Source organism: Oreochromis aureus, linkage group 19 (assembly GCF_013358895.1).
Source record: "Oreochromis aureus strain Israel breed Guangdong linkage group 19, ZZ_aureus, whole genome shotgun sequence".
NCBI lineage: Eukaryota > Metazoa > Chordata > Actinopteri > Cichliformes > Cichlidae > Oreochromis > Oreochromis aureus.
Window position 1 is genome coordinate 18,976,668 of NC_052960.1, and position 15,394 is coordinate 18,992,061.

Here is a 15,394-nt window from a genome sequence, read left to right on the forward strand (position 1 = left end):
ACTGTGTCTTCAGGCACTTTGTTATTTGCAGCCTTTTTGAAAAAACACATCATATGAGTTCAGAATCAATTTGTGGATATTAAGTTTACTGTTCTGTCACCCCCTTCTCTTGACTTGGGACGAATCCTGAAATATTATTAAATATAGCAGTTAAACTTTGGAAATCATTGAATGCTCAATAAACGTTCAAGGGCAGCTTCACTTTTGCTGGTTTGGAGGTAAGTTTTGTAAATTTCCTGCTATGGTTTGGATATTTCTGTCCACTCAAACCTCTCCTTCACCACTTGTCTCCCCAACTAAAAGCAAGCAACAACAACAACAAAACTAGCTAATTTAAAATAACTAGACGGTAGAAAATAACTAAAATAATATTGCAAACTTTCAAAACCTAACTATAATAACATAATAATATACAGAAAATGTCTTACGGGTAAGTTTTTGCACGTTCCACATACCAGTGTGGAAAGACTAAATTGAATGATACACATATATTTACTAAGTTTGTATTTTAAGTCTGGTATATTTCTGTTGCTGTACAGTACTGTGCAAAAGCCTGGAGTCAGCTCTCATATCTCAATATTTTGCTTCCAAGTACCCAGTCCTTGTACCTGGCCTTTTTCAGAGGAATGCTTTCTTTGTTTGTTAAACCACTTAACACTCACCTATGAATCATTCAAAGATAAAACAGGCACTTAACTCAAGGGCTGAACCAGTGTTGTGTCTACACATAACAGACAGGTCAACAGCAAAGAACCAATTTTAAATGGTTTCTTTAGACACTTTGTTACTAGCAGCCTCTCACAATAGGCACATGGTTTCTTCCCATTTCTTTGGTTAACCCTTGAAAAATGTGAAAGACAACACAGTTTTGCAGCATGAAATAGTATTTTGCACCAACAAGGTGATTCCTAAGGAACTGTTAGCCGAAAACTTGGCATATCTTGGCATGGTGTGCAAAAACCTTGAGGAAAAAACTGAAAGTGGATAAGAAACGGCAGGCCTAAAAAAATATCCACAGCAGATAAGCAGTTAGTGAAAGTCATATCCTTCAGAAAAAGGAAAAATCCAGCAAAGACCTGAGAAATGCATCTGCTATTCACTGAAGCCTTATCACGAATGTCTAAATGGAAGGTTGGCTGTGAAGAAGCCATTGTTAGGGATGGGAAACAGCAAGAAAAGGAGGACTGGGATAGGTCTTTTCTATTATTCAAGAAGTGGACTGATCTTATGGAGGGATGAATCCAGTTTTGAAATTTCTGGCTCATCATCATCATCAGTATGTACAGAAGAGAAATCTTGTGGTACAGTATCTGTACAATGAAAATGGAGATTCTTAAAGAATCAACCGATTTAATGCTATATAAATAGAACTGTACTGAACTGAATTTTAATCAGTGGTGTTAAGGATCTTGTCAAAATTATGAAGGTGGACAGTACCATCTGGAAGCATTACTGAAGCTTCCAGATGGTACTGTCCACCACCACCTTACTGAAGCAGTGTGAAATCATCTTGACAAAGAACAGAATAAAAGGCAGCCAACAGAAAGTGTTGAATTTCCTTCAGGAAGCCTGTAGAACTAATCCTGAAGACTACTTGAGCACATCAAAACCAACTACCTCTGTGCAACTAAAGCATAAAACACACAAATAAACCATAATTAAGAATGGGGAAAAAAAAAGGTTTATTATAAGCAACCCTTTGGTATATAAAAGAAATGCACATGGACAAAAACTATATTTACACTATATTTACAAGGATGTACTGCAAGACAGCAGCAGTTCTTTTTTTATTCTCTATTAAAATTAATTTTACATTTGCAACTATTAAATGTAGACCACATTGTCTCAACACAAAAATGTTTATACGTTACAACATTGGAAGTTATGTACATTGACGTGGTGAGAAAGACTGGCAACAGATGTTTTGCTGTTCATGACTCAAGGTAGGGGGGGATCCCACCTTTCCTCTGCTAATTTGATTTATTTGAAATAAAATAAATAACATGACATTTCATTTCTGACTTTGATCAGTCGTTATCTGAGAAGTAGAAATCCTCCTCTTCTTCACTTTCAGACAGCGCCTCATTGTTTCCAGGGAACATCTCCCAAACCACGAATGTATCATTTTCTAGTGCAAAAGAGGGGAAAAAAATATAACAGGTGGTCAAAGACAAAAAAACCCAAAACTCTACCTGTAAATTTATGAACTCTTTTCCTTTTATCTATATATTCCCTTTGTACAACTGTTAGCCAATTCTTGAGGACATTTACCTGTGTTGCCACATCTTCTCATTGTTCTCTTAACTGATGGTGTGGGTGTGAAGCTCTGAAAGTCAAAAGAAATACAGCGTTTTGTGAAACAAACTTCCATGACCAAAAATGTCACAAATTACGCCCAATCTGTTAGGAAAGAAGTACCTTTGAAGGAGGTGGGAGCTTGCAGGCGTTAAACTGATTTTTTTTAATCCTCTTCTGCAGTTGATACACGTACTTGTCGTCATTGTCCCTTTGAAATCGAGACAAAAATTCAGTGAAAATATTGTTTTCCTGCATTCATCTCATTTCAGGTTAGAACAGACGTTCACCCACCTGTTTGGAGAACCCATCATGCCTGGAGTGATATGCAGACACTGAGGAGTCTTTACTTCAGGGAAACGTGTTGGCATAGGGGTCAAGGGTTCCAGGTCCGACACTGCCAAGTCTTCCTCGTCCTCGGAACACAAGGAACGGAGCTGCATGTCAAGGCACAGTCAAGGGGAATGGTTAGTTGTTGTTTAGTGTAACGACTACTCATAAAAAAAACCTATGAAAGGGAGACAAACCTCAAAGCGCTTGTTCTGCATGTATTCAGAGCTGAAAACGTCATCAACATTGTCTCTGGGCATAGTCTCCAAAAACTGACGCACTTGCTGTTTTCTCTTTAAGGTTCCCGCTCGGGCTGATATCACAGGATGATCTGTAACCAAACACAGGCAAATAGGCATCACTGGCTAAGGCTATGTAAGGTTAAGGGTGCTAAATTCTTGTATATTTTATTCAAATCTGTGTAACAACACAAGCTCTGGACTTTATTTAAATTTTAAACATGTTATTACTCAAAGAGAAAACAGTAGATCAATAATGAAAGTACCTGTTGGCTGTAGGCCTAAAATTGTCCCATTTTACTTAAAGAGTATAATGGGACACAAAGTAGTGAATAGTGAAGTAAATGCTGGAAAAATGTCCCTCAAAGTTATTGATAAAACACCTCCTTTAAAATGGTACACAATTGAACTAGTTTGCACAGTCAACATCCCAGAAGTGGCTCTTCATACCTGGAGCTTTGGGTGACTCCATCTTTTTCTTTTTGGGTTTTGTGGCTTTCTTAGCAGGAGTGTGCGATGCTCCCTGGGATGTGTGCTGGCTGTGGCACTCTTCTGCAGTACGGGTTCCCACCATCCGTGCTACCTTTGCCCAGTAATTTGCCATGTGCTTAGGATAGTAGGACACAGCCCTGGCAAACAGAACATAGAAACACACGATTATAACCACAAGAGAGTGACAAGGCTTTACTGAGGATACAAAACTCACTCTTGTAGTCTCATCAGCTCTGCCTCTGTCCACTTATCCTCATCGTGCTCCGGCGGTATGTTGCCCTCGTTCGTACTGTGTTTCTTGCTGGATTGCGTGGGCGCAGCCAAAGTCTTTGTGGGTGCTGGTGCTCTGGTGGATTTGCTTGACTTGTGTTTTGGTTTGTGCCTCATCAAGTTATCTGAATCCTCTGACTTGGTGGATGAGGACCCATGTTTTGGCTGAGGCCTGCTACGAGCATTTCTACTGCTTTTACTGTGCGCTCCTTTCCTTCCCCTCCGTCTCCTCATGGGTAACTCATCGTCCGATGACAGATTCTGTGATGTTTCATCATTCACTGGGGGAGAGTCTAGGGGATTTGTGACCATCTGTTTTCTTGTATTTACTCTTTTTGCAGGCCTGCGAGTGGCATGTGACCCATGTTTTTGGGACTTCTGTGCTGAATACTCTCTGTTCTCGTTTTGCTCTTCAGATCCTGGTGAGTTGTTTGCTGCAGAGCTGTGGCTCGACTTTGACTCCCTATGAGCATTCCTGCTGTCTTTACTGTGTCCTCGCTTCTTCCTCTTAATAGATAACTCATCATCTGATGACAGCTGCTGTAATATTTTAACTGGAGGAGTTTCTGGGGAATTTATGACAGCCTGTTTACTTTTAGATAATCTTGCTGAAGCCCTACAGCTGCCCTGTGACCGTTTTTGTGACCTCTGTGCTGAAGACTTTTCATTATCACTGTGGTGTTTTAGGACAGTGTCCACATGTAGTTCTCTTTCTTTAGCAGGACACTTTTGGCCAGACCTTGTTATTCTCCCTGCCCCTTCCTCAGGGCTCCTAAGTAGCTCTGCAGCAGGTTCGAGAAAATCAGAGTGATTCCCGTCTGGTTTAGCCTTGACTCTGCTGCGTCTGTGAAGAGGAGCCTTGACCTTCCTCAGTGGTACTGATGCCTCCTTTTCTCCTAGGATCAGAGAACACAGTTTCATGCAACATGTACTTTAAAATCTCACACTGCTATGACTAAAGCTCCAAGAGTGTCTTTACCTTCACTGCAGGGCAAGAACACACGGACGGGCTCCTGCGACATCCCTGTAGACAATGTTGTATTGACCTCCTGTGGAATATCAAAATGAACACAGTTCAAGTAACTCACCCTTAATTGTAACACGCACAAGCCCAACTTTAGGTGCTTACAGAGTTGCAGATGGAGGTATTATAACATTCATGGATGGTAACGTTCATGAATGCATCTAGAATGACGCGCCCTCCTTTCCAGTACTCCAGAGGTGGTTTGATTACTCGACCACTTCGAGACACTTTCATGCTAGAGGAGGAAGCACCCATGGGAGGGCAGGAATCAGCTAGAGAGAATTAACAGAGAAAGTAAAATTACTTTATTGTAAAAACAAAAACAATTTATTCATGCCCCAAAATCCACTTAACAAAAAAACAAAACAAAAAAACAAAACAAAAAAACAAAACGTCACCAGGTTTGTATCTTGTACTCACGTGTCATAAAGGAAGTTTGCTGCTTCACAGAACTGTTGATGAGGGAGGCCTCCGATTTTTGCTTCGATTTGATACCACTACTTTCACTTTTCTTCTGTCTTCCTCTGCCTTGGTTGCTACAGGAAAACAAAATTTAGGTCTTAACCAAGCCCAAAGGTGTACAACAATCAATCTAGACAAATTATACAAAAAAATAATTAATTTAGTCACAATCCCCCTGCAAAAACTAACACAATCTACTGACTGCAAGAGCAGGGATGTGAAATTGGTGTTCTTACTCTCTCGACTCTGTCAGCATCTTGTCGTAAAGCGCCTTCCAGTTAGGAGGAAAACCCCTTTCAAACTTTTTCAAAAACCACCTGGGAAACTCTGAAAAAAAAAAAAAGTAAATCCATGTAATACCATGCATAAGACTCTCTGTGCAGCTTTGCTTCATCTTTTTATCCATTTTTAATTTCTTCCCACGCACAATTGGAAAAAGGTTCAAGTCAGCTTACCAGATTCAACTTTTAAGTTCATCTTCCCAACCAGGATGTAAACCCTGCCGGAGATGGTCTTTATCATAGATTTAGAAACCCTGTGCATGATGACGTTACTGTTCCATGGTATGTTGTCTTCCCTGGGAGGAAAAGACAGCAGTTAACAATGAACCTCATAAAAAATGTCTAAGTCTAATGTCTAAATATGTATCGAATGAGAAAAGCAATGTGACATCATGTCATTCTCCTCATTCACAAAGTTCAAAATTACATCGAACAACACTTACCCATGGATTCCATCAACAAAGAGGCCCTTGCTGTTTTTCCTCAGGAACCACTTTTTGAGATAAATCACACTCTCCTGCCAAAGGAGGGAAACAAGGGGACAATGATGAACCAGAGAAAACTCGTATAGGGAAATGCAAACTGCCGCTGACCTATTTTTCCAATTTGCTCTTGAAATGTATCAGTAATCTAAGCTGTTTTTCTTCAAAGAGCTGGAGTTTTCAGGCTCAACCGACACAAGCCCTGCCATTTGTTCACTTATATTTCATTAAGAGGCATTTGTTTTACTCACGCTGGGGAATGTCGCTTGCTTAGGCCACTTGTTGCACTTGAACACAGCCTCTTGTCTCTTCGGAACCAAGATCTGCGGAGAATTGAGCACAAGCGGGTCTTCGAGCAAAACGGGCTTCGCCGACACAGCCGAGGTCAGAGCGTCCGCGGAGGGGTCGGCGTCTGACTGGCAGTCAGCTGACTCTGATATGCGCCGGCTTACAGGAACATCACTTTCTGAGGTATTTGTAAACACGCTGTTGTCCCTCTCAGCAACACTGTGGGGTGTGGAGAGAGGACTGTCTCCGGACCTAAGGGAGTTAACTATGGGAAAGATATTGTGCCATAAGCAAAGGTGTGTTGTGCACAGTGACCTGGGAAAACTCAAACTATATCTATAGAAATGGCTTAAACCGGATGTCCTGCTTTTTTAACACCATAGCACACTCACCTGCATTAAAGATGTCCCTCGTGGTATTGATAACTTCATGAACTCCCCGCCGTTCCCTTTTGCTTTCTCTCTCCTTCATATAAGCAAACATCTTAGCTGGAGACATTATAGGAATTTTTTCCAAAACAACACCACAGCCTGTTTCAAAACAGAAGAAATATTTTATTATTATTCTATTGTAGGCGTCTACCAGGTGATTTCTATACACTTCTATATTCTGATGTAAGGTGGGGAAAGGCAGGAAAAAATGTCTCACGTCTCTCTGCGACTAATTTTCTTGGTGTAAACATGTTTTCGGGGATCCTCTCTGGTTGGTCAGCAGAGCATCCTCTGATGTTCATCCAGGTGCTGTGGGTGTTCTCCTCGCTGAGAGCAGGGGCTTTCCTTTGCCGAGGCTGACATGTGAGTTCATTTCTCACCTCCTCAGTGCTGTTGACTTTGTTAAACTCCTGCTGCTCCCATTTTCTCTTCCTCAGCCTCTTCACCATCGGGGAAAAGGCACTGGCTGTAGACACGGGTTGGTGGAGAGGAGCGCATTCTTCATCAGAAGCAATGCTCTTGCAGTCACTTTCGACAGGTTGAACCTTCAACGGAGTCCTGCTGGACACGATGAACCGATCCGAGTCTCTGACCTGAGGAGGTTCTTTGTGGATATGATTAGTCAGAAAGAGAGGGTGAGATACGGCTGTCGACTCCAGGAAACGTCTCTCGCTTCTTGTGCATCCAAGTCCCATTTCAACCACTGGAGGCGTTTCCTCCAAAGACTTGCGGATAAAGTCTGAATACGAATACAGGGAGGTTTTCTGTGGACTCTTAATGGGCGAGAGGATCAAAGGCTGGGCTTCGCTGCCGAACCTCTGATTCTCATCGAACTCGTCGGTCACCCAGATCCTCTGCTGCTGCTTCCTGGGCGACTTTAAATGAACTCTGTGCTCCTCTCGAGCGTTGTTCGGCGGACCGTTGCCGTCTTTTGCGCACATCGCTTCCTTTTGCACCTTGGATTTGAGCTTAGCAAAAACTTTGGCCGGAGATTCAAACTGCGGTTTTGTCTGTTGTAATAAATCAAGATACGAAGCCATGATTCTCGAGCTGAAGTTACCTGATTATAGGTCCGAGACGTGAGCTAGCAGCTAACGAGCTAGCCCGCAAATTTTAAATTTCTCATCTCTGCCGCCTTTGGCTCAAACCGTGTGACGTACTTTCACAACAAGTACGTCACTGCCGCTTATCGCTCTCTCTCTCTCTCTCTTTTTTTTTTTGTTAAACTTTATTTAACAAACAATGAGTATACAACATACGAACAGATGAAGTATACAAAACAACAGAACATGAACACACAAAGCCAGGGGTAAAAAGTTACAAGAATACACGCAAAAATTCACAGATATATACTGTTTTGAGAGCCTTTTTGTTGGTAGAGTCTGATATTGATTTCCACATCCTTAAAAAAATGACAGAAATATGGTGTTTTGTAAGTAAACTTACATTTATGGATAAAAAATTTAGCTAAAAGTATTAACAAATTTATCATAAAAAACATTTATCATTCCTCTTGGGGAACTTAAAGAAACAGAATAAAACATTTGCCCATCGTAAAGAAAATTCCCTTAAAATATGGACAATAACAAAACTGCTAAATTCCTTCCAGAATCTCTGTGTAAAAGAACAGTACCAAAAAAAGATGTGTCACAGTTTCTGGATGAGCCCCACAGAAAGTACAGTTAGTATTTATGTCTCTTTTAAATTTTACCATGTAGTGACTGGCTGGATAACATTTATGTAGAATTTTAAATGAGACTTCCTTCACCTTATTTACAATCAAATATTTATGGGGGATCATCCAGACTGTCTTCCACTTGATATCTGGAACATATCGGTTCCAGTAAGATATTACATATGGGAGAGAGACGACATCTTCTTGGAATAAACTACGTATTCTCTTATTGCTGTTACCAAGTTCCTGTGAAAAGCAGATTTTTCCTATTGGTGACTCAGATGGATCAGGGAGAGTGACTGAGGTAGATATTGAGCTGTCAGTGTTTTTATATAACATTAGAGTCCCTGAGGGTATGGCACCAAGCACCATTGAGAATTCCTGAACACTGATTGGAAAATTATATAGTGCAATGAAGTCGTTGTAAGTAAGTAGTTGTCCCTCTTTATTAACCAGCTGACCCACCAATAGGATCCCATTTGGACCCAAGTTTCCAGGAAAAGTGATTTATTTTTAAACACTGCCGCTTATCTCTGGAGTTTTGTTTTTATGAATAAAAACTTTATTTAAAAGTTTGAAAACGTTGCATTCTGTAAGTTTAAAAAAATTATATTTTATTATTTAACATGAAAATACAAATAAATATGATACTTTTATTACTCACCAAAGGTTGAGCATGTAAAAAAAATGAGTAAATAATAATAAATGGATAAACGAAGAACTATACATATATAATATTCAATATAATTCAATCTAAAATAGTCAATTACATTTAAGACTAAAAAAATGACAACCATTGTGATATGACTTCAGAAAAGTAACTGATAATTAATTTCTTTATGAAGATTTTTTTTAAAAAAGAAGATGACTTTTTCATGTGATACATACAGAAAACATAAATACATAATGTGAATTTCTTTCACTTTGTAATTTTCCAAAATAAAAAATTATATTTGCTGTTGAGTTGATATATGTATGTATATGTATATATGTATTGCATATATTGTAATTGATATGTTTGTGTATTTTAACTTATATTTGTTCTTTATCATGTAGTTTAAATTATTAAATTCTTCTAGTTTTACACACACACACACACACACACACACACACACACACACACACACACACACACACACACATTCTATTCTCTTTAACTGTAGCCATTTATTAGTCTAACCACCTTCCATTTGTGGATAAGAGCTCCCCAAGAGTAAAATCAATTAACTTAAAGTCTTTATTTGCATAGCAAATAATAAAAAAGAAAACAATATTAGATTCAGGCAGCTTTTCCTTAACTTTAAGGATTTAACTGTAAAAGCAATAATATTTTGGAAATTTTTATGCATTTAATTAATTTATATATCATAATTCATAGGCCTAGCAACTTATCATACTTTCCATTGGTACTTGTACTTAAGGAGAATAGTATAATGCAATTAGTACAGGTCTTATTTATTGTACTCTTTTTATTGTACAGCATTTTGTGACAGTTTTTCTGTAAAAAGCGCTTAATAAATAAATTTTACTATCTTGATAACATGCATATACATGCAAAAATACGCCAAACCTGACCGTTTCTGTTGTAACTCACAGACAGTTCGGTGATTTTTTTTAACCTCTACATTTTCTCCCCTGCAGAGGGCAGTAATGAGTACAGAAGCCACAAAAGTCCAGGGAGGAAAAAACGGCACCGAAGAAGAAAGTGTCTTACCACGCAGGCGCAATCATAAACTACTAGTGACATTACCGTGTTGAGGGTGTTTTGCTAAAAATTAATAGGTGGAGAATTTTTTTGTGCATTTCCGTTATTCTAACTGGGCTAGATAACGGTACACTTTAAATGAAGGCGCGTAAATAACAGACTGCTGCAAACATTGGGATATAAAGTGCTTTTTGGGTGTCTTCAAACCGACGTTTAGCGAGTAAAGTGATGCAACATGGCAGCAGCGGCTGTCAATAGGGGCTTTCTTTCAGCATTAAGGACTCAAAGTTGGTGTCAGACCCGAGGACTTAACTCGTTAGCTGAGAGGACAGTCAGTCGTGTCTCCTCTGCTGTGATATGTAACCACGAGGCTGCAGGAGGACACACAAGCCCGGACAGGAGAGCTCAAGCTGGGGAGAGAAGAAGAAGAAACGGTCGGGACAGCAACAGAAGCTCCTCTTTGCTCACCTCCGTGTCGGTGGGTTTGGGGCTCTGTGGTGCGGCGCTTCTGGACACTGAAAAAGACCTAACGGGGGACAAAGAAGTGGCAATATCCCGGGGATTTCTCCAGCACATCCTCCCATCGGCTCAGTGCGCTTCTCCCTTCAAACCAGACGGCCCCCGATTTAAGTACAACTTCATCGCAGATGTGGTGGAAAAATCCACTCCAGCTGTGGTGTACATTGAAATCGTGGGCAGGTGAGTTAACTAGAGAGATGCCATTGACGGCAATAAATGTCAGTGAGTTTGTTTTCTGTGTCTGTGTGTGACTTATTCGGTTATTTTCCTAAATCAAGATTTCAGACAGCTGTGAGAGCACACACTGGAGATAAGCACTCAGTCCTAGAAGCTGATCTTACTTGCCCGGAGATGTACCAGAAAACACGAGAAAAGGGGCATTTTTTTTTTTGTTTATTACAGATGCAACAGAAAAGGACCCAAAGCATTTGTGATTTTATTTTCAAAAAATATCATCAGCTGCTGATATACTTTAGCAGTGGATAGTCTTGTTTTTATCAGTAAGTGGAATCAGGTAAAGTCCTGACACTCAGCCCCCACCTTTACTGTTTGTGTCACAATAACCTTTTACTGTGTGTGTGTGTGTGTTTTCCTTGAGCAACAGCTCTCATAAAGGAGATCTGCTTTTACCTATTTTCAGTCCAGTCCTTTTACCTGACCTTTTTCCAGAAGAGTTTTTTTTTTTTTTTTTTTTTTAATTTGTTTGTTAAGCTACTTAATGCTGGCCGATGAAGCTGAAGCATGAAGCTGAAGTGACATTTAAAAAGGCACTTAACTCATTGGAGGAATAATGGACAACTTGCCTGAGAACCAGTTTTTGAATTGTTTTTAGGCACTTTGTTACTGCAGCTTGTCAAAAAACAACAACACATAGTTTGTTTGTTTTTTTCTTTAACTGAATCTATGCAAAATGCCAAAGATAACAGTTTGAAAAGCATGAAGTAGTATTTTTGAATCAAGATGATTCCAAAAAGCTATTAGCTGAAAACATGACACATCTCAGCAGTGTGTCCTTAAAAAAATTGAGGAACCTGGACAAGTGGAAGACGCTTCCTTTTTTTAAAAAAAAGAAGAAGTGACAGGCCTGTCTAACAGTCTGTCTAAATGAAAGTCAAAAGAAGACAAAATCCAACAAAGACCTGACACAAGACCTGAGAGATGCATCTTTAAAACACAGTGCACTGCATTTCAGCCTGTGATATTGGGGATGTCAAAATTTATGGAATCGCAAACATAAGAGTAGCATCAGATCTCGATGCTACATTTCTGTTAGCATCTGCCAATCCATCTTATTATTGTTGACAGTTCTATTTTTATTATTATTTTTTTTAGTATAACAATGATGTCAAACAAAATCAAGCATATCTGGATAGAAAAACAAAGACTATTCCTGAAAACTACAAAAAAATTCCAAGAGAACTTGGAGAGTGTTGATGAATGAAGGTGATCACACCAAATATCGACTTTAAAACTAATTAGAACTGTACAAACACTGTTTTTGCCTCATATACTGTAACTCTATGTTTGCACGTTTCAGTAAAAACAAGGAACTTCTATTCCATTTTCCTAGACACATATGAAGAAATGAGGGGTGGCTCAAGACTTTTGCACAATACTGTATCTCCTGCCATGATAAACTAACCCTGATGAACCAGGTTCAGTAACATAAGCTGCATTTACTTTACAGACACCCGTTCTCAGGGCGAGAGGTCCCAGTGTCAAACGGCTCCGGTTTTATCATCAGCAGCGATGGTCTCATCGTCACTAATGCCCACGTTGTAGCCAACAAGCGAGGTGTCCGTGTGAAGCTCACCAATGGAGAGACGTACAATGCCACCGTGCAGGATGTCGACCCTGTGACTGACATCGCCACCATCAAAATCTCTGCGAGGGTGAGCAAGAAAATAGGGGCCAGTCTCAGTGAAAGGAACTAGACTAGCATGTGTGCTTTCACCACAGACAGAGAAACAAAGAGCTTTATTTCAGATGCTCTCTTTCTCTCCTGACATATGCAGAACCCATTACCCACTCTCACACTCGGCCAGTCGTCTGACGTCCGACAGGGAGAGTTTGTGGTTGCTATGGGAAGCCCGTTTTCGTTACGAAATACAATCACATCGGGGATTGTCAGCTCAGTGCAGAGAGGCAGTAAGGAGCTGGGCCTGTCCAACTCCAACATGGAGTACATACAGACCGATGCAACCATTGATGTGAGTACTTGAATAGAATATATTTAAACTGGAATATGTTGATAGTGTATTTTCAGTGACTCAGGCGTCTCCTATCGTGTTTCTAAATGCCACATTTGACTAATTGTTTTTCAGTTTGGAAATTCTGGAGGTCCCCTCGTTAATCTGGTGAGTCACAAGTCCTGTTTGTGTGTCTCACTCTCACACACTCACACCCTCTCTCTCTCTCTGTGATGTAATACAGTAGCAAAACCGTTGCCTTGCAGCCTGTTTCCGATTGATGTATTCTAGTCTATTGAAGTGTTTATTTTAAGTCACACAGCATGCAGTGCTGGAATTAAATGCAGTCTTTTTGCCTCATTTGTTCAAATGTGTTGCATTTGTTCCTTACTGTAATTGATGAAGGAGTAATCATATTTTCAGACACATTTATTTGTATTTGCGCGTCATTAAAATGGCTTCACTTGCTCTTTCTTCCCACTGAAGGATGATTTCTTTGCTTGTGTCAACAGTCTGTTAAGAGTGTGGGGTTGATGTGATTAGCCCGAACAATTTAAATGGCCAAGTCATCTCAGTTGATGATGCGCCAGGTGTTTGCTGACTAAATGGACTTTGACAGTCGAAGCACACACCCTGATCTCATAGTTCCGCATATCAGAGTGCCTTATCTCTCCTTTTATTAGGATGGTGAAGTCATTGGTATAAACACCATGAAGGTTACCGCTGGCATCTCCTTTGCAATTCCATCTGATCATGTGAGGCTTTTTCTGGAGAAAGCAGCCAAAAGAAAAAGTAAGAAAACGATCAAGATTTAAAAGCGATGCATCACATCTTTTTATGTGGCTTTCTACCTCATGGTGTTATAAAAAAATATGTTAGAAAACCTGCAGTCTTTCATGAAGTTCACACCTCTTTTCTCACCTCTCCCAGGCACTTGGTTTCATAAGGATGAGACGAAGCAGCGGTACATTGGTGTTATGATGCTGACGCTGACGCAGAGGTAAATGTAGCAAGCGATGCCCTGTTAGAGCAGCAGTGCGCAGTGTTTGATCTAAAACAAGGTGTTTTCCGTGTGTTCCTTTAGGATCATTGCTGAGCTGAGGTTGAGAGACTCATCTTTTCCAGATGTGACTCACGGTATCCTGATTCACAGGGTAATCATGGGCTCTCCAGCTTACAGGTAAGCATAAAGGATAAAGGATGCTGCTTCTTTCCTCCAGTTCAGCAACTTATATTGAGGTTGCTTTAATCTAATACTTGTGTTTGTGGTTGTAATTAAGACGCAGGCATATGTGAGATGTTTGTACAGACTTTTAGTGACATTGTGTACACTTACTTTAGTCATTATTGCTGTATTACGGGGTATTTACAATGGCCCTGAGAGTTCAAATGCACAGCAACTTTAGAAAGCACCAGGAAATGAATGAAAAACACAAAATGGAAGTTGAATAAAACAGAATAAATGTAGACAAAAAAAATCTCACAAACACAATGGAAGTTTTTTGGGAGACACAATAATGTGACGGAAAACTGCAGAAGTGACAGAAACCAGAACGTGCGAAGGCTTGCACTGAGACATCAGGATTCATCTGTGTGAAGAAAAGGCAAAGGTGTGTGTGTGTGTGTGTGCGTGCGTGTGTGCGTGTGTGCGTGTGTGTGTGTGTGTTAATCGCATGATTCATATCTGTAGAGGTTTGTTGTTTTTAAAGCCGTAGATATACGTTTGCCATTTGTTCTTTACTGTTACTTGGTCACTTCTGAAGATATTCTGTGTCACACTTGTTTTTTTTGAGCATTTGCAGAATTTAAAAAAATTCAACTTCTGGTCTGTTTTTTGTAGGAATTTCTATATTGTTGAACCATTTATTTTTGTGTTGTTTATTTTTATACAAGTTGACCAGCTCTTACATTTATATTAACCTCATGCAACACTATTTCTAATATACAGGTAAGTAAATTTATTTTAACGATCACTTCAACATGGTCTCTTTCAAACTTTCGAAGGAAACCTCTCCTGTAATTTGACATTTGGAGATTGTAGATAAAGCAGACAAAATATTTAACATTTTTTGTTGGTATATAATTGTCGTCTGACTTGTTTCAGAGCTGGCATGCAAGCCGGAGACATTGTGCTGGAGATAAACGGGGCCAAGGTGAACACCTCAGAGGAGATCTACCAGGCCGTCCGCAGCAGCGACAAAATCACTATGCAGGTGCAGCGAGGACAAGAGTTACTCCGCCTTCACATAACTCCCGAGTATATAGATTAATGCAAACCGCATATTTCATGTCAGCCGCTGGCCAGAATGAGACGTTAGCTTGTGTATACTAGAAAACTGTGAATGCTTACAGTAACTGTTCAAAAGAAAATGTTTGCTGTTTAATAAATTGGATTTTATGTAAAAGTTTTCTTATATTCTCCAGTATTTCACTAACTTTTGGAGAGGTGTCAGCTTACAGTGAATGTGTAGGCATTTTAGCCACAGTAAGTGTTACCGGTTTAAAACTACACTGGTGCAGTCTTCATGGTGCCATTTTTCATTAAATGGTAAAAACCATGTCATGCTGACTGATTATTCATGGAGGGGTTCTCAGTGAATTCTACCTCTACTTTCTTACTTATTGCTCAGAGTAGCCAAACTTGTGTCTCTTGTAATGATTTGTGTCCAAAATGCATTATTTGTAAAATAAAAGCTCACGGAGCCTGAGAGG

At 39.8% G+C, this 15,394-nt stretch overlaps 2 protein-coding genes across 2 annotated transcripts; one reads left to right on the plus strand and one right to left on the minus strand.

The window, feature by feature from the left end:
• Positions 1 to 1,658: 1,658 nt before the first annotated feature.
• Positions 1,659 to 7,964, minus strand: mis18bp1 (MIS18 binding protein 1). The gene is made up of 16 exons (XM_031758387.2): positions 6,812 to 7,964; positions 6,556 to 6,693; positions 6,127 to 6,428; positions 5,837 to 5,910; positions 5,568 to 5,689; positions 5,349 to 5,439; positions 5,071 to 5,186; positions 4,756 to 4,922; positions 4,606 to 4,675; positions 3,571 to 4,522; positions 3,315 to 3,493; positions 2,823 to 2,956; positions 2,590 to 2,732; positions 2,419 to 2,506; positions 2,272 to 2,326; positions 1,659 to 2,128 (listed from the first exon to the last, which is right to left on the minus strand). The coding sequence occupies exons 1-16, from the start codon at positions 7,632 to 7,634 to the stop codon at positions 2,028 to 2,030; spliced, it is 3,555 nt and encodes a 1,184-aa protein (XP_031614247.1). The 5' UTR covers positions 7,635 to 7,964; the 3' UTR covers positions 1,659 to 2,027.
• Positions 7,965 to 9,950: 1,986 nt separating this feature from the next.
• LOC116334688 (serine protease HTRA2, mitochondrial-like) lies at positions 9,951 to 15,390 on the plus strand. Its single transcript, XM_031758178.2, has 8 exons — positions 9,951 to 10,673; positions 12,181 to 12,385; positions 12,509 to 12,703; positions 12,818 to 12,850; positions 13,366 to 13,474; positions 13,613 to 13,682; positions 13,767 to 13,862; positions 14,787 to 15,390. The coding sequence occupies exons 1-8, from the start codon at positions 10,210 to 10,212 to the stop codon at positions 14,950 to 14,952; spliced, it is 1,338 nt and encodes a 445-aa protein (XP_031614038.2). The 5' UTR covers positions 9,951 to 10,209; the 3' UTR covers positions 14,953 to 15,390.
• The last annotated feature ends 4 nt before the right edge of the window (positions 15,391 to 15,394 follow it).